This window comes from Onychostoma macrolepis, chromosome 04, assembly GCF_012432095.1.
Source record: "Onychostoma macrolepis isolate SWU-2019 chromosome 04, ASM1243209v1, whole genome shotgun sequence".
Taxonomy (NCBI): domain Eukaryota; kingdom Metazoa; phylum Chordata; class Actinopteri; order Cypriniformes; family Cyprinidae; genus Onychostoma; species Onychostoma macrolepis.
Window position 1 is genome coordinate 26,186,097 of NC_081158.1, and position 19,301 is coordinate 26,205,397.

The following is a 19,301-nucleotide window of genomic DNA, read 5'->3' on the forward strand; positions in this document are numbered from 1 at the left end:
ATATCAATTGCAAGAATGAGCTAACCTATAAAGGAACTCTTTTTATGAGTGTTTGAATATACGGAAATAATCCAAGTGCAAGAATGTCTGGGGTGATGTTGCCTTTAATTTTCTCTGAAACTGTACAGTAAATTGACTTGAAAATGAATACATTGATAGTCAGGATCAAATATTAATTGAAAGAATGCGCTAATCTATTAAGAAAAGCTTTTTATGAGTGTTTGAAAATGAGATATATATACACATAATACATATATACTGTACATACACACAAACATTAAAATTAAAAAATAACAATGAATAAACAACATTAATATTAACATTTATTAACATTAATATGATAATCAATGTACAATATAAACGTTTATGTACAAAAATAATGTATTTGCAAACATTAAAATAAAAAATAAACATAAAAAATCAAAAGTGTAAAGGAAACGCCGGTATGACAGCCTCTTTACAATCTATTTAGACAAAAAAAAAAAAAAAAAAGTGCGGCTGGTTTGACCGCAGTGAATACGCTGCACGGTCTTTGCGCTTCTGTGCCTTTAAGAGCGGAACCACGTGCTGCGGAAGAAGTGACAACAATAACACGCGGGTGAGTGTAAGCACTATTTTCAAATATTTATAATTTGCTTGCTTTGTATTATGACATAACAGTGTTAAACGAACGAGCTTTGTAATGGTGATTCAGTTGTTCTTATGTAATAGTGTTAATGTTAACGCGATAAATTCTATACATTTCATTATAAGTTTATATGCCTATACAAATTAATAAATCACTAAAACAATAATAAAATGATTGAGTGACTTAATCGCTAAGTGCATTTTCGTTTAGGGCTTCAGAATGGAGAGGAACACTCTCTCGTGCTTCATATCAGACCATGAAGGTTTCCATGGGACCATAAAAAACTCACCCCAAGACTTTGTGGTTATTGAGATAGACATCAATGGACAACTTGTTAACAGTCCTAATGTTCAAGAAGGACATACGAAAAGACCTTCTCAACCAAGTCAAGCTATTAAAAGGGATGATAAATTAAAACAATCTAAACCAGATGACACTGAGGTTTTAAATCAGGATTGCTTTGATCTGAATGTAATCCTGGGTCCAGTTGTGAACAAAGAGTTGGAGCATTTCACTAACAAAGTAAGAGTAAGAGCTGGTGAGCAAGAAAAGGTGGAACTGTCACTGGGTACTTATCCTGATAAACACCAGAGAGCAGTTGTCCACAGAGCAGTACGATACAACTTCCCCTTCCTCCAGACTGTGACCAACCAATCAGAGATCCGGGTCAGAGAGGACCCAGACTTCAAGGAGCTTGCTAGTTTAGCCTCTGAAGGAGAAGCTGAGGAGTTCTTCCGGTTCATCGATGCCAAAGTACCTGGTTCTGCGTTCACCTTCCTGCCCGATGATAGCAAGGAGCACCGAACTTCAGTTCACCATTTTGTTAGCAGGCGGTTTGGGAAGCTTGTGGAAACCAAGAGCTTCACCGACCAGCAGAAGACTTTCATTACAGTGAGACTAAGAGAGCGAAACAAACAACCCAAGAAGAGAACAATAGCAGAATGTCAAGAGGAGGTGACACTATACACAAGTGAGCAGAGAAGACCTTTCGTTTCATCACGTAAAGCTAATAATCTATGGAAACCTGCCTTAAATGCATGTCTTTTTTTTCCCCTCTCAGCTTTCACACTGAGGAAAGAGAACTTGGAGACTTTGGAGGCCATCAGCTATATGGCTGCAGTACTTGGAGTGCTTCCGTCTGACTTTACCTATGCAGGAATTAAAGACAAGCGAGCCATCACCTACCAGGCCATGGTGGTGAAAAAGATCTCTCCAGAGCGGTAAACAGGCCATTAGTCAATTAGTCCATTATCTGATGTTCTGTCTTTTCCCAATCTTTATTTTTTTTCTCCTTTCTCAATTAATTAGTAGTAAGTGGAAATGTAAATTTTTGTTGGCTAAGTTCTACTCTACAGGGGTTTGAATCTGGGGTCTGGGGATAGCCAGGGGGACCACAAGGGGGTGCTAAGGTTTCTGTGAAAAAAAAACGGAATGAATTTTAGGGCTGTCAAAGTTCATGTGTTAACTTCAGATAATGAAACATGTGAAACATTGCAATTTTAATATTCACATTCAGCAAATTTGATAACATTAACCATTTCATAAATCAGGAAATTAATTGCAAATATTTTATTCTCTTTCTTACCCCAAAAGTGCTGTATGTAATTTTTTGACGGCACTGAAACATAAAAAAAACCCATAATACATTTGCAAATATTCAGGAAACATGCTAAGTTCACATACTTGTTTCTTCAAAAAACAATGCTAATACAATAACAATTCCAATAATATTTCAATAGCCTGGGTTGCCAGTTTGCAGAAAACACAGTGTACTGCAGCCATTGAAGAGAGCAAAAGAACTGCATACTGCACCTTTAATTACAAGAAAAAAATCTGCAAAAAAGTATATATTTTAAAATTAAATGCACTTTATATGAAAGTGGAGAGCGAAACATAAAGAGAATCAAAGCTAGCTTTAACTTTGGAGTCATTCATTATATTTCCCATTAAGGAATTTGGGTCCTGTAATTAGCGCAATTAATGAACTACGATTTTTTAAATTGCAGATATTTTATTCTATTTCTTACCTTATCTACTAGCTAAATAAATAAATATTTTAACATTAACATGAAATATTATTAGTAAAAGTAATATATTTTTCATTTTCTATTTTATGTTTGCTGTTTAGTACATACAAAGTTATGTAATTTTATTGTCTTTATAATATCAAACTTTAAAAAAAAAAAAATTCAATAATGAACATGGAATGGGGTTCTTGTCATTAAAAGGTTTAAAAAGCCCTGGTTTACTTGACTCGATATATAGATGCATATAACAATTCTATTGGCAGGTTGCTGGACAAAGTCTCAGAGTTTGAGAGGAAGGGAATGCAGATCTCTCATGTCCGTCCTGTTTCTGAGCCCCTTAAGCTCGGCAGACTCCAGGGAAATCACTTTGATCTTGTCATCAGAGACCTGAAGCCTCATGGGAAAACTCAACTTGCAGAGCTGCAACATCTTGTAAAAGAGGCAGTGGAAAATGTGAAGGTAAATATATGTTCACCAGTATTTAATTAATAAATGGCATAGACACACACACTGCTACAAAAAAGATATATATGTTTTTTGTTTTTATAGAACAGAGGCTTTGTAAATTATTACGGTCCCCAACGGTTTGGAAGTGGATCATGTGTCCAAGCAGACCAAGTAGGGCTTGCTCTCTTAAAGGAGAAAATGGTACCAGTTTAAGTCATTAATTTCCATTTAATGTCTATATGTGGTGCACTGGCTTAAAACACTGTGTATTTTGAGCAGGAGGCTTCTGTTAAGCTGTTCTTCACTCCAGAGGATGGTAATGATCTCCAGAACAAGGCAAAACGTCATTTTCTTCTCACTGGTGTGTGCAATCAGTGTGTGTTCTCTGATAGTCAAGTTTGTGATAGTTCACCAAAAAATTAAAATTAGGTCATCGTTTGCTGATCCTTCATGTCGTTCCAAACCCATTTGACTTTCTTTCTTTGCATACAGTTCCTGTGCTTCCAAGAACAATTAACAGTCTCTGTGTATCTCTCTCTTCAGGGAATGCCAAGGAGAGCTTGGCCCTCATGCCAGCTTACAAAGCCAGAGAGCGCCTTATGCTCCGTGCACTTCACCGGTACGGCAGCGGACAGGAGGGTTGCATCCGTGGCTGGCTCAGTTTACCCCACAGTATGAGGGTCTTCTACCTCCACTCTTACTGTAGCAGAGTGTGGAATGAAGCGGCCAAATACCGGCTCCAGACACTGGGCTTTAAGCCTGTCCAGGGAGATCTGGTTTGGGCTGGATCTGAAAAGGGACTCAAAGACACCACAGAGGAACTGAACACTCCACAGGTTAGGAACTCGGTTTAGTTAAAGCTGTGGAGAAGGAAAAAAAAGTGATGGACTATATGTAGGTGGCTATATATATAATTGATTGCAATAATTATATTTTTTAGATAATAAATAATTATTATATATAATAATTGCCAATTAATGGCAATAAAAATGTTACACGCACACACACAATGTTTAAATAAAATATATTTTTTACAATTAAATAATAAACATATGTATTTTATTTATTATAAAAATACTTTAATTGTAGTCATTTCAGTTGTAATTTCTTTAATATATTTACATATTTATGATTGACAAACTACTATATAGAGTATATACCTATCTATATACTATGTTTGAATTGAATGTTATCTATGTTTGAAAATCTCAATTTTATGTATACTGTATATGTATATGTGTGTGTGCGTGTGTGTATATATATATATATATATATATATATAATATATATTTGTAGACATTTGTAGTAATTGCTTTATTTCTGTGTTGTAGGTCCATGTCGTGACCTCTGTGCAGGAAAAGGATGACGTTTTTTCATTAGACCAGGTACTATGTTCAAATGTCTCCTTTTTTCTGACTGTCTCTACTCTGCTAACCTGACCTATCAATCCCTTATAATGTTTCTTCTGAATTTATTCTAGATAATTCTTCCGATGCCAGGAAATAGTGTCAAGTACCCAGAAAACTTGCTGGGACAGTGGTATCAAGACCGATTGGCTCAGGATGGCTTGGGGTCATCCCGTTTCAGAGTGACTTCCCTTAAACTCAACGTCCCGGGATGTTATCGTCCGCTGCTTGCAAAGCCACAGAACATCACGTACAGCCTGCAGACCTCAGAGAAGCCGCAGGGTCAGTCAGACCAGACTTGTGTGCCTAGTCTATCAGTAACCTTTGACCTGGATGCATCCTGCTATGCTACTGTGTGTCTCGGCGAGATTATGAAGAGTAATCTCTCCTAGTTTATTTAATGACAGTGATTAAAAATGCTTACAGACAATAATGTGGATCTTTCGTAACGTCAGATATGAGGGGCTGTTTTGTGCCATGTTATGTAAGAGATTACCAGGAGTCATCAAGCATTTGTGCCTTCACTCATGGGAAAAGAAGAGGATCTTCTGTGCCAGTGTCATTGATGAGGAACTCTGGATGGGTCTTGAAATTGTACATGCAAAGATTTAATAAAAAATCTTCTTGACAAGTCTGATTGTTTGGTTACGTGTTTCAGTATGTGAATATTTAGGCTTAATGCATTTAAACATGATTTCAGTATCTCAGCTGTAAAATATGGCAAACACAAAGTTCTGGGTGTCTCTCTGTGGTCCTGATGTGAGGCTATAGCTCAGAATTAGTTGATCAAGCTGAGATGAGTATTGATGAAGCCTGTGGATAATTACTGACATGCTCATCTAGAAGTGATACTGTAGATCTCTGCACTCGTTTTCTGTACATGAAAAAAATAAGACAAAAAAGAGGCTGTGAATTCATCTCACCTGAGCCACTGAGTCTGACAAATTGTTTTGTTAAGAGAGCAGTTTCATATGATGATAAACATTAGCAATTATAGGATTTGAACCAAGATTTTACATACAGTAGGCAAGCAATTAGCCAATTTGTGATGTTGGCTTTAGTGTTTTAGGGTTATTTACTGTTTTACCTGAGTTAAAGCATTAAATTAATTGCAAAAGCGAGAACCAATTAGCAAATTTGTGATGTAAACTATAGTTTTTAGGCTTAACTTTTTTTTTTTTTTATATAGCTTAGTTAAAGCGCTTAATTACAAAAGTGAGAGCGGGATTTGAACTCAGGACTCCAAGATTAAAACACAGCGCTCTGTCACCTGAGCCACAGAATTTGACAAATTGCTTGTGTGTTTTGGACAGGTTTTGTTAAGTCCTGAGTTCTAATCCCACTCTTGATTTTGCAATTAATTTAATGCTTTAACTCAGGTAAATGAGTAAATAAACCTTAAAAACTAAAGCCAACATCACAAATTGGCTAATTGCTTGCCTATGTAAAATCTTGTTTCAAATTCTAATTAGCAATCCTAATTTCTATTCTTTGTCATCATATAAAACATCTCTCTTAACAAACCCTGTCCAAAACACTCATGCAAACTGATAGACTCAGTGGCTCAGTTAATAGAGCTTTGTGTTTTAATCATGGAGCCCTGAGTTCAAATCCCACTTTTTTTTTTTTTTAATTGGTAACTGGGCTGAAACTGTAAATAATCCTTAAATAAAACCAAAGCCAACATCACAAATTGGCTCATTGCTTGCCTGTTGTATATAAAATCTTGGTTTAAATCCCATAATTCCTAATAATTTCCCCATATAAAACAGGGCTCTAAACAAAACCCATCCGAACACCGAATTAATAAATCAGACTCAGTTGCTCAGGTGGTAGAGCATTGTGTTTTTATGTAAGAGACCCGAGTTCAAATCTTGCAATTGCTTATTTTCAATTGTCATTAAACCAAATGAAGTTGTCTACATGGGCGCAACTTTAGTGAAAGCCGCAGTGGTTAAACACATGCCATTGAAGATAAGGCTGTGACTGTGACGAGTTCAAGTCCCACTAAAGTAAAATTTTTCTTCATATATTACAAAACACTCAATAAACTCCACCCAAAGCACCCCTGAAAGCCACAGACGCAGTGGCTCAAGTGATACATTGTTGCATTTTCATCTGGGAGACCTGAGTTCAAGTTCCCCACTTACTTATTTTAAATTGTTGTCATTAAATTAAATGAAGCTCTCTAAATGGACAAGTCCATGGTGAAAACCGCAGTGGTTAAACACGTTATTCGAGCTAAGGCTGCGACTGAGATGTGGGTTCAAAACCCACAACTGCCTAGTTTTTCGTCATGTAATACAAAGCACTCAATAAAACTCCACCCAAAACATCTTTCAATTCCACTGGCTTGGTGGCTCAGTTGTTAAAGCGTTGCACTTTAATCTTGGAAACCTGAGTTCAAATCCCACTATTGCTTATGTTAAATTACTGTCATTAAATCCAACAAAACGCCCCAAATGACAACTCTCAGCGAGAAAGCCATGATCACACTAGTGGCTAAACACATGTTGGTTGAGGTAGAGGCTTGGGTTCGAAACACACCAAAGAAAGAAAACTGTGGCAACAGTGAAGTACCTGGGGTGGTACACCAAACAAAAGGGCGTGGCGGCAGAGGCAGGTTCAGCTTCCATGCCTTGACCACTAGACCATCAGCGCTTCACACTACCAAATGTTCTTTTGTATTTGAGGAAAAAGCAAATGCACACATTTTAAAAAATAATAAAGTAAAATAAAACGCATTGAAAAAAGAATCAGAATTTAAAATCTTAAAATTTTAAAATTCATTAATGTCAATTTAGGGAAAGGAAAATGCATGCATTTTGGGGAAGAAAAATAATTAAAAACAAAATTAGGATCCAAAAGCATCATAAAATTAATAAATGTCAATTTAAGGAAAAACCAAATGTACATATGAATGAATGAATGAATGAATGAATAGCAGAATTTAAAAGTATCTAAAAAACCGTCCCTTAAGTATTTACTAGTACCACTCTCTAACACACATTCATCTGTTCCTTGAGCTTATTTTTCCTTACTAACAAAGGGAATAAACAGTGGTGAGCAGTAATTTCTTTAACTGGATTCTAATTTATCTCATTTATCAGCAACGACAAATAAGAACCATGGCATGTGTCATTTTCACACACACACACACACACACATACATATACTTAAATACACAAGAAGATTTGCTTTTTGAAGATTTGTTGAAGAATTTTGACTTTCCAAATTTACCTTGCTTTGCAAATACACATCTAAGAATTTTTCATTTGATTTACTCAAATTAGTTTTGCATCAAGTAAACAGATTTTTCAATAAACGAGATCTGACAGCAATACATAAGCCTTATGTTTTACCTTAACACAAAAATGTTAATATTTAGCCAGACCCTGAACTCATTCTCTCAAATGCGGTTTATAGACTGCATGAAACTGGAATACAAACACAGACATAAGCATTAACTGTGCATCTGCAGATGTCCATCATTACAGTCAATGTCTGTCCACATGCTTCTGTTGTGGTGTAATGGTCCAAACATCCCTTATTCTGTAGAGATTAGACATTACTCCATATTGTGCACAGACTTTCAATTGTACAAAAGAGCTAAAAATCTTCGTTTACACATTTTAAGCACAAAAACACACTTTTTTTTGTGCATTAGGCTACTATAATTCAAATAACTGATGTAGAACTTAGATGCAGAAAATGAAAGATGAAATCATGGATAATAAAGTAGATTGCATTGACGGTTACAGTGTATATGAACCACCTCCTTAGGCTCTCACTAGAAAAGTAAAGCAACAACTTGTTGACACTGAACTGACAGTTCTGCAGGAGCACAGAACGTAAACAAAGTCAGTGATAAAATCAATAAATCATAATAAATAATAAAATATATGACTGCATTCATACGTTTGGTATATACAAGCTTACTTAATGACTTAAAAACAAACGAGGACTGCAATATAATGTGTGATAGTGAATTTACAAGAAAAAAGCACTTTATGCGTAACGTTACTCACAGGTTTGTCGCGTGACAGTCGATTCCTTCACTTCATCACAGCGTGTGTCGGTTGTTTTTGCTGTTGGGATGAAATGGGTGCTGTTAAGTCATAAATGATACTGTCATTCAGCTGTCATCTGCAGAAACTGTACTTTTATGCCGGTAAAACCATATAAATGTATTGCGGCGACTGTCATCAGGGTGTTTACAGAGATGGAAAAGTCTCATTCAACCTGCCTACGCCGCCAAGTGGAGCGGATGGGAAACTGCACAGTTTCTACCAGACGAGTCGTTCATATTGTAACCACCAACAGTCAGAAAATGACTCAAAGTTGGGTTACTGATTTTTTTAAACCTGCAGCTTACTTCAAACATTTCATACTTAAAACAAAAATTACTATTTGTTACATTAAATGTAAGACGGGCGAATGACAGACAGGTGGTCACCGGCTTCCTCTTGTGGTCAACATCACAGCAAGACTGATACTGCTGCGTTCTCAGGAAAGAAGTGCAGTAGAAGTGCCCATTTTCGACCCCCTGCCAAATTATTACCCCTCTCGTTGATAGTGGAGGTATTGTAAATAATGAAAATAGAAGAAACGTGTGGATTATGTCTTTGAAACTGACGATGAAAAGGGAAATATTCTGGCAAGAGGAAGGAACATAAGGTAACTTATTGTTGATGAATCCATCAGTCCATTGAAACTAAGCAAATGATAGGAATGATTGAAAGGATAATATGGCAGCAAAAAAGACTCTGTAAGTGAAATTGCTCTAGCAGGGTTCCTACAGGATTTGTATGGAATTTGATTTCAGTAATTTCCAGGACTGGATATGAAAAAAAGAAAACAAGAGTAGGGGGTTGAGTTTCCAAACTATTGGCCTATTGATTCTACACTATAGACTATTGATCAGGAACAATATAAAGCGCTCTAAAAATATATATTGAAATGTTCTATAATGAGTTTCTTAGGTTTTTAATGCTAACTTTGTTCTTGACCTTTATAAAGCAATGTTTACTTAATTAAAAAATATTTGAAGGCTACATGCTATTTTAATGTATTATTTACTTAATTATTAGCATTAATAATTAACTTATTTAATTTAAGATATATTTATATTTTTCAAGTAATTAAAATATTTTCAGTAGCGTAGTTTTTTTTTTTTTAGCTATAGTTTAGAGAACTCTGAAATTGACTACTGAAATTTTGTTACTGTGACAACACTAGTATTATTGTGAGAGTATCAAATTGTTTCTGAAAAATCTACAGAGAAGTCTGGAAATTTGAGCCTGGAATAAGTGTGGTATTTTGAAATAGAAAATGTGCAGGAATCCTGACCTAGAGACTGAGGGAATCACTCTATGATATTTATGATAAATGAAAAGATAAATATACAAATAACAAACACTTACTATGTGGTGGCTCAGTACTGCAACAGAATGCTTGAAATTTCTTCTGTGATTGTAGCTTCGATTGGAACTTTTTCCCCCAAAGCCTTCAGTTGAGCTACATACAAAGAAATAATTAAAAAGGAAACAAACAAGCTAGTAGATATCACATACCATGATGCAAATATATACATATAACTCAAGATACCCAAATTCTAGAAATAAAGCAGCAGCAGTTTTCTCTTTTTAAAGTTAAAATTGCAAAAAGAACAATAGACCATATATTTATTTAATCATTTAGCAGAAGCAATAGAACCCTGAGACCATTCTGTGGCAGCACTTTCAAGATTATCAACAGGATCATTTTTAGCACATCGATAATATAAGACGTCATACAGAGTTAGTTTAGAATAAAGCAATTAGGATCAGTTGTACAAAAAAGAAAATCTTTGGGTGCTGGCACATGTAGATGTGAGGAGGTAGACCATCATGTCTAAGCGAACCCTAAAACATTCTGAATTGACATAAAGGAATAATATCAATGAATAAAACTGAAGTATAATGGTTCATTGCAACTGAGGCAAGAAAACATTTGCATCATATTGAGAAACAAGCATAAATAAATATTTAAATACAGCGGTAGGAAAATAAATAATCGAAAATGGGAATCAAAAGGAACACACTCCAGATCATTTTAGGTAATAAGAATATCATATGCTAAGGTATGCAAGTATTTAAACGTTACAGGGTTAATAAATCGAATTTAGGGTATTTTATTTTTTAAATACTGTTCACTTCAAATTTTCCAACCTTTCACCTTCCACACTTCAGTTCAGTAGGTGGCAGAAATGCACCTTCTTTGTTGGTTTGCCAACCACCAAAAATATCACAAAAAGAATAAGAAGAGTGGATGGCTAAACTAGTAGATAAAATTAAAATCTACATGCAATTGATTAAAATCAGCTCTCAGCTGAACTGGGGTAAGCCAAATAAAATGTCAGATGTGTTGATATGAAAGTTACATGGATGACAAACAAACACAACTTACGGGACAAAAGATCTCCTTTAGGGGTGTTTGTTTATTTTATGGGCAGATATTCTTAAATTATTATTTAAAGTGCTTTTCTTAATTTTATTCACAGTTAATTATTTTGTGTTGGTGTATTTAGTCAAATGATTATAAGTCTGTATCATAATGGCTAATATAGTACATTATAACCAGTAAAACCATTACAAATTCTATGATGGGTTCTATTGTTTTTTTCAGCATTGTTGGCAGGTCCCCCTTGCAGTATATCTGCATGAATAAGTGATGCACCGGCAAAATTTTACAATGTAGGTTCAGTTTAAAAAGGGGGAGTGATAATTAACTGTTTTTAATTGTCCTATAGTTTTAACTGTAGATTACATTTAATCAATTACACTTTAAGGAAAACATGCAGTTGTTTTTTTTGTTTTTTTTTGGCTGTGTCCTTGTATCTACAGCGTCTTGACCAGCAGATGTCACCAGCATTTTGAGCATTTCGAAAACTTGATCCATTTTACAAAGCAATTGGTTCAAGTAAATCAGAGTTTAGTTTCTCTTAGAAACTAAGCTTCTTATTAAACGGATCACAGTATTTTCTCACTTCATCTAATTTCTCACTCTGAATGACCTGTGAAATCTCATGAAAAACACTGGGCTTCTCTCTGTGGTCCTGATGTGAGGCTGTAGCTCAAAATGAGTTGATCAAGATGATCAGGGCAATGTGCTTGTTATATTAATCAGTAAAAAACTGTCCATAGACAAAATCTAAATGGTTAGTAGTTGTATAACTTCCTAAATTTAGCTGTTACCTGTCATTTGGTACAAACTTTTTAATAATCCAAATAATCAGTCAAGTTTTACTATGTATAATCAGTGATCAATCTCTCAACATCACGATCATCTCCAGATCTCTAGACAGAAACTCACATCCTCATCAGTGACACAGAGGAAGATCCAGTCAAGCTTTACTATAGAAATGCTGCTTGATTCTGCAAACACAAACTCATTGTCTACTTGTGAATGAACATGTTAAATAAAGTCAAATAAACATCTACTTCAGCCATATGTAATATAAAAGATATTTTGTCCCGTATTATGTGTGTTTACATTTTGAGTTTGCCATTGAGTTCAACAACGCAACTTATTATCTGACTTACCACATCGGCTGAGTGTTGATGCGGAACATTTAACGATACTACTACATTCAAGTTATCTATATCGATTTGTAATAAAATATTTTCAATTCAAATCTTTGTCCTTTGACAAAAACTGAAGTGCAGTTTTCCATCCGCTCCACCAGGCGGCAGAATCAGGCTTTAGGTTCAGTTTGACACACGACGCTTGATAACGGTCACAACAACACGTGCAGACTGATTTAAGTATAAATTCTGCAGATGACAGCTCAGTTACAGACACATAATGCCACTTAACAGCGCACATTTCAGCCCATAAACAAACAAACAAACGCTGTGATAAAGTGCAGGAGTGGAAGATGCCACGCGACTCACCTGTAAGTCTCCTTCTCTTCCAGTGGATTTGATAAAGTGGATTTGTACATCTTCATTCACTGTTACAAATTAAGTCACATTATGAGTCTGTAACTGAGCTGTCATCTGCAGAATTTATACTTAAATCAATCTGCACGTGTTGTTGTTACTGTTATCAAGTGTCATGTTGTAAAGCAGCATCTGAATGTGTCAAACTGAACCTAAAGCCTGATTCTGCCGCCTTGTGGAGCGGATGTGGGCAAATGTACCAACCTGAAGAGAGCAAACGCCAAATCTATCTATCTTATATTTATTTATTTAAATCTTTGGTTCAAGTTTATATATATATATATATATATATATATATATCTGGCTAGATTTTATACAAAAACCAGTGGAATATTTTTCTCACTTTGTGGCGCTTTTTATATATATATATATATATATATATATATATATATATATATATATATATATATATATATAGGGTCACTCCTGTGTCTTTAAGTGCACGACTAGAATGCATTTCGTTCATAGTAGATGCGCTTCATCGTTTTGACCACTAGATGGCAGTAATTGTGCAGCAAAATTTTGCTTAATGAACCCAAATTCAAAACGTTTGTATTGAAAGGGCTTGTGAGATGGTAAACTGCACTTGCAATAGGGTTAAAATTAAAATAATAGTGTACCAAAACATTAAAAAGAAGAGAAAATACATTTATTCAAAGAAAATATTGTTTAGTTAGCGATTTTGTTCAGTCGGTGCTTGAAAGACTAGCTTTGCAGTGACCTGCCAGTGCTCAATATCTGTGGTCAGTTAGGCTTGGACTTGTAGAGGAAAGTTTATAGAAACACAGGCTCTCATTCATAAGTAACATAAACAGCCTCATGGCCTCTAAACCCCCTTAAACAAGTGCTCACTCTGTCTCTTTTTCTGTATCTGACTTTCAGTTTAGATCCTTTATGTCTCTCATCCTTTATCTTTGTTTGTCAACGCCTCAAACCTACTCTAAGAATCAAAGTAGGATACAGTATTAATGTTAAGCTTTAAATAACAGCATCAAACCCCAAAGGACAGAATAAAAAGGATTGATTAAGGGACTGGGTCATGTTCCTTTCCCTGTCATCTTAAATGATTGCATTCTGGCTTCTACCACATCCAGAAAATGTTTTACATAGTTCTGACCTCAGAGAGCAGTGTGTTTTGTGTGCCTCAGCTACGGTGGTCCCTGTTTAAATCTGTCAGGATGGGGTATGTTGTTTATACCTCAGTGTCAACTGTGGTAAGCAACCGATGAGCAAGCGCAGTCTTCATTTTAGTCTGGATGTTAAATTGTTTGGAACTGAAAAACAATGCTCTCTGTCTTGTTTTCACAAGAATTCGGTTGTTGACATTGAGACCCCAGCGTCCTCTCCTCTTCTCTACATTTATGAGATTTGTTAACAAATCATCAAAGCAATACTGGAGTAATGTGTTGAACTTCACGTATGAATCTCACAAAGAAATGTCTTGGTCATATTGTTGTTATTATTATTATTATTATTATTATTATTATTATTAAAATGAATACACAACAAAAATTATCCTGTATGGACACAATGCCACTTAATTTTTTTTTTTTTTTTTTTTAAGAAATATTAAAATTAAGAATAAAATTAATTTAAATCAATAAATGTTGAAGGTTTTATTAATAACGCGTTAACGCAAATTCATTTTAACGGCACTAATTTTATTAACGCGCGATTAACGCAGCGCGTATTTTCTGTTTGACCCGTGGCCTAACCCCTAGTTGGAGAAATGGAGATGCACAGTGTTGCCAACTTAGCGACTTTGCAGACCCCTTTAGCGACTTTTTACCCCCTCTTCAAAAAGGCGCCTAGCGACAAATCTTTAGGGATTCCCCAAACCTTATTTAGTTTCTGAGACTCGCTGGTACTGCCGCGCGAGCGCGAGGTCTCTCTTTCCCGCTGCGCGCGCACGCTCGCGCTCTCTCTCTCTCTCTCTCCGTTTGCTCTGTTCAGCGAGTGGCGGAGAGGAGCAGCGCTTTCAGTTAAACACAGATATTATGTTGCTTCTCTAATTTTACATGCAAGTATAGCCGAAATCACAGCACAGCTATTGTCTTTATCTTATGTGTATTTGATTTCATCAGACGACGGCTCAATTATCAGGATTTTTGTGCAGATTAACATCTTGGAAGGGAGAGCTATGTGGTCTTAATGGGTCGCGTTTCAGTCACTATTTCATATTCATTCCGTTGTCTGACAACAAAAAATATATCAATGATATATCAGTAAAATATATCAATGAAAACAATTTTGAGAATTTAGCTGCATCAAAATACAGTATGTGGGCACAGAGAGACAAACAAATGTAATAATAAATAATAAATGTACATTTTGCATGTTCAGAAGAAGTGAGCTGCCCTGTTGTGTGAGAAATGTAGGTTTGTTTAAGTAAATTGCTCAGTGCAAAGAAAGAGAAGTTATGGGAACCTGGTATTTCTTTTTTCATGTGTCTAATAGACATGAACAAGTTCTGAAAAACATCTATGACCTTTGAAACATGTCTAGTCAAATTCAAATGAGCTTTATTGGCATGACTTGCACAGTATTGCCAAAGCATTGTCCATTACATGAATAAGGAACAAACAATTATATAATACATAGAACAAGAATAGATCTGTAAAATAATTGAGTAAATATGTACATGTATACTTTTTTTCCCCCACAAACAAGAAAAATATTTAAGACATTGTTAAAAAATAAATAAATAAATCAATAAATTAAAAAAAAAAAATTTGAGAATCTCCCACAAAAATAAGTTGAGCAAACTCAAAAATCTGCTGAAGCTGGTAAAAAAAAAATTAAGTTCACTCAACTTTTTTTTTTTTTTTTTTTTACAGTGCATGTTGATTAGAGTATTAAAAACGTTGCGAGTTAAGTTGCGATTAATCACGAGTTAACTCATGACAATCATGCGATTTAATCACGATTAGATACAGAATTAATTAATTATTAGAATTACTGCAGGATGTAATTGTGTAATTTTTCCTTTTGATTTTGGGTTGAAATATGAATCAAGTTTCATGAGATTCACTCCTACATCCCAGTGTCCTAAATTTTCTCTGTGATGGCAGGAACATGGTACACAAATCTGTTCGGTGTCACTCCGCAGGGCAAACATATTGATCTGTGGAAACCACTAGCTAAATTATCAACAATTGACAGGCAACGGAGATCGAGAGCAATTGTTGGAGGCAATGTTTCCAGTGTTTTAACATTTCAGAGAGGGACTCGGCCAACTGAAATAAACACACAATCAATTCAGCTCACAAGTTCTTAGCCATGCTGTTTTTTTCCCCTTCATTTCATTACCACAGTCTCTTGATGCTATTTTCATGTATCATCTACAATCGTAACATATTGTTTGGCATATGAAAATGCCAAGGTGCTTTCCAATGGGAATTTTCACTGGATGGGTTTGAAATTAAAAGCTCTTGTAAAAACTATTGTGTGCTCTGCTATGATGAGGAGTTATTTGGTTGCCATGGTGAGGGAAAGCTCGTTATTTTTAATGGTTCTACGCTTAGCACTGCAGAGCCTTAAGCAATGGCACTGACAAACTGCCAACCTCAGCAAACGCTCTGTGTGGGGCACGTTATAAGGGTGAAAGCGCCATATACACACACTCACACACACATAGGCCTACCTGCAAACACTGGCAAACGTAGATGCCTTCAACAGAAATCAGTCTGCCCTCTTGTGGAGATGGCCTGCAAGCAAACATATTTATTAACCACCTTCAGCCCACAGATCAGATTTTGTATCTAACTATAATTGATTGTATGAGATCTTGTCATTTAGGCTGGACGACAGAAGGAACAGCTGGGATGCAGACTTGTAACAGAATCAGGGAATAATAAATGTCTCTCAGCTCCACTCTATGGCCATCAGTCCTCAGCAGGAGACACGTCCATCCATCACTGCCAATGAAAGATGGCCAGAAAGCCCTGCAGTCTTCACTTCAACATTTTTTACTCAGTCTTACCTCTCTTCCTTATCTTATTGCACGTTTGCCAAGTAGGACATGTTCCTGGATTAACAACGTTGATACTGGAACATTTCTTAAATTGAACCAATCAGATGTGACGAATAGCTCTAAATCCTTATTGCTAAAGGGATTGTTCACCCAAAAATGAAAATTCTGTCATCATTTACTCGCCCTCCACTTGTTCCAAACCTGTCTGAGTTTCTTTCTTTGACTGAACACAAAAGAAGATATTTTTGACAGTTGCCCGTATGAATTCCATAGTATTTTTTTTAAGTCAATGGCTACTGTTTTGTTGCCAGTATTCTTCAGAATATCTTCTTTTTTGCTCAACAGAAGAAAGAAATTCATACGTTTGGAACAACCTGAAGGTGAGTAAATTACAGATTTTTTAGTTTTGGGTGAACGATCCGTTTTGAAGCCATATGATAGCTTTGAACAGATCAAAATGTAAGTCAGGCCTAGCAATGTTATTGGGAAAATAAAGCTCATTAACGCTCAGTTCTGCTGCATTAAACATCGGCCTTATACTCAAGCAAAATTTCTTGCTCATAACACAGGTTTAATTCTGTGCACATATGCTGCTTCAGTGAAACAGGCTGGATGCATTAGCTCTGGATCAGTCTCATGGGCGCTGGGAAGGATCTGACCTGATGTCCCTTCAGAAGGAGGAAAGGTAGGGGTCACACTCGCTGCCTGTTGTTGCTCATGCTTCAGTTCACCAGAAAATAAGAGCTGATGTACTAAGCAAAGAGAAGATTGTCTTTGTGTACTTTTAAAGGATTAGTTCACTTCCAGAATAAATATTTCCTGATAATGTACTCACCACTATATCATCCGAGATGTTCATGTCTTTCTTTCTTCAGTCACAAAGAAATTACATTTTGAAGAAAGCATTCTAGGATTTTTCTCCCTATAGTGGACTTCAATGGGAGCCAACAGGTTAAACGTTTCAATGCAGCTTCAAAGGGCTCTACTCTATCCCAGCCGAGGAATAAGGGTCTTATCTAGCAAAATGATTGGTCATTTTCTAAAAAAAAAGAAAAATTTATATAATGTTTAACAACAAATGCTTGTCTTACACTAGCTCAACTTCACGCATTACGTAATCATGTTGGAAAAGTCACACGTGGTTAGTTCTGTGTACTTTGGTTCAAAAAGGTAGGGTAGGGCAAAAAACATCATTTTTAATTTTTTTGTACAGGGCATTTGACTTTCTTTGCATGTTCGCTTGGGTCAGTACTTCCACCTATGTCACATGTGACCTTTCCAATGTGATTGCATGAGGTCAAGCTAATGCAAGACGAGCATTTGTGGTTTAAAATATATAAAATATTTTTTTTTTTTAGGAAATGACCGATCATTTTGCTAGGTAAGACACTTAGTCCTTTGCTGTAGAGCCCTTTGAAGCTACATTGAAACTGCAAAATCCTGGAATGTTTTCCTCCAAAACCTTAATTTCTTTTCGACTGAAGAAGGAAAGACATGAACATCTTGCGTGACATGGGGGTGAGTAAATTATCAGGAAATTTTTATTCTGGAAGTGAGCTAATCCTTTAAGTATCACAGTTCTCTGCTGTTCTCTGACTTCTCTCCAATGCATGGCCTCATGGGTAAATTGTTCAATGGATTCACACTTCAGAATCTCAGCAGAACGAGTATGTTATTTGAGTATTTATCAGGTTTATGAATACTGTGTATTCGCATACTATGTACAGTGGGGAATTATTTGATCCCCTGCTGATTTTGTACGTTTGCCCAGAGACAAGGAAATGATCAGACTATAATTTTAATGGTAGGTTTATTTGAACAGTGAGAAACAGAATAACAACAAAAAAATCCAGAAAAAACGCATTTCAAAAAAGACTTTCTTTTTTAGATGCTTTGTTATACACCAGGTCAAAAAAATGTAAGCCTGATAGAAAAGTAACAGCACACCTTTTGTTGACCACTGCACAATTTGAGGTATCTCCACATTTTTTGACAGATTATTGACAATGGACCATTTTCCCTACAAAATTTCAAAATGGGATCGCACCTTTGCCCTGTACACTCTTAAAAATAAAGGTTCTTAAAAGGTTTACACAGCAGTGCCATAGAAGTACCATTTTTTTGTTCCACAAGAAGCATTCAGTCAAAGGTTCTTTAAAGAACCATCTCTTTCTTACCTTTTCATAATCTGAAGAACATTCTTTTGCCACAAAGAACCTTTTGTGAAACAGAACGGTTCTTCAGATGTTAAAGGTTCTTTATGGAACCATTTAGACAAAAAAGGTTCTTCTATGGCATCATGTAGCACCTTTATTTTTAAGAGTTTATGGGAAACAGTAATAGTGGTGTTTGTCTTTGCAGTCATGACTAATAATATTTCAAAAGGGCTAAGAACAAAGCAAACAGACTCATAAATGTAATTCATCATAGAAAAACTGCAAAGCTGGCAGTTATCCGTCACATATCTTACTACACTGTAAAAAATGACCGTGATTTTAATGGTAAAAAACTGTGAGAATTACAGTAAAAACCTGTTAAATGGTTAACAGTAAGCTCCCCTAAAAACTGTAATAGACATTTCAGACAATTTTACGGTGAAATACCGTTTTTGGAAGTGAAAAAGAATGTACAATTTACAGGGGAATAAAACGTAAATTAATGTTCCCAGAATTCCCTGCATTGCATTTCAAATTTGATGTTTTTTCTTTGAAATAACTGTTTCTTAGTTTTTTCTTATCAGTTATGTTTATTAGGGTTGTATGTTACATCTAATGTTGTTAAATTAATGTTTATAGCATATTTCAGTTTAATCAGTCTCACCATGATGGTGTTTAGTGC

General features: G+C 35.6%; 1 protein-coding gene and 1 long non-coding RNA gene across 6 annotated transcripts; one reads left to right on the forward strand and one right to left on the reverse strand.

Moving 5' to 3' along the window:
* Nucleotides 1–504: 504 nt before the first annotated feature.
* pus7l (pseudouridine synthase 7 like) lies at nt 505–5,176 on the forward strand. Of its 4 annotated transcripts, none has more exons than XM_058774407.1 (9): nt 505–598; nt 839–1,598; nt 1,689–1,848; nt 2,919–3,114; nt 3,205–3,273; nt 3,382–3,463; nt 3,646–3,938; nt 4,434–4,487; nt 4,583–5,176. In XM_058774407.1, exons 2-9 carry the CDS (start codon nt 848–850, stop codon nt 4,898–4,900), a joined length of 1,923 nt encoding a protein of 640 aa, XP_058630390.1. In that variant the 5' UTR covers nt 505–598; nt 839–847; the 3' UTR covers nt 4,901–5,176. The 4 variants fall into 4 exon arrangements, with proteins under 4 accessions (XP_058630390.1, XP_058630387.1, XP_058630389.1 ...); XM_058774404.1 differs by having other exon boundaries at nt 3,205–3,303; nt 4,583–5,164; XM_058774406.1 differs by having other exon boundaries at nt 573–598; nt 847–1,598; nt 3,205–3,303; nt 4,583–5,164.
* Nucleotides 5,177–5,241: 65 nt separating this feature from the next.
* LOC131539706 (uncharacterized) lies at nt 5,242–12,657 on the reverse strand. Of its 2 annotated transcripts, none has more exons than XR_009270946.1 (4): nt 12,443–12,657; nt 9,932–10,025; nt 8,537–8,596; nt 5,242–5,382 (listed from the first exon to the last, which is right to left on the reverse strand). It is a non-coding gene; the product is annotated as an uncharacterized LOC131539706 (long non-coding RNA). The 2 variants fall into 2 exon arrangements; XR_009270945.1 differs by lacking the exon at nt 5,242–5,382 and adding an exon at nt 5,413–8,060.
* Nucleotides 12,658–19,301: the final 6,644 nt, after the last annotated feature.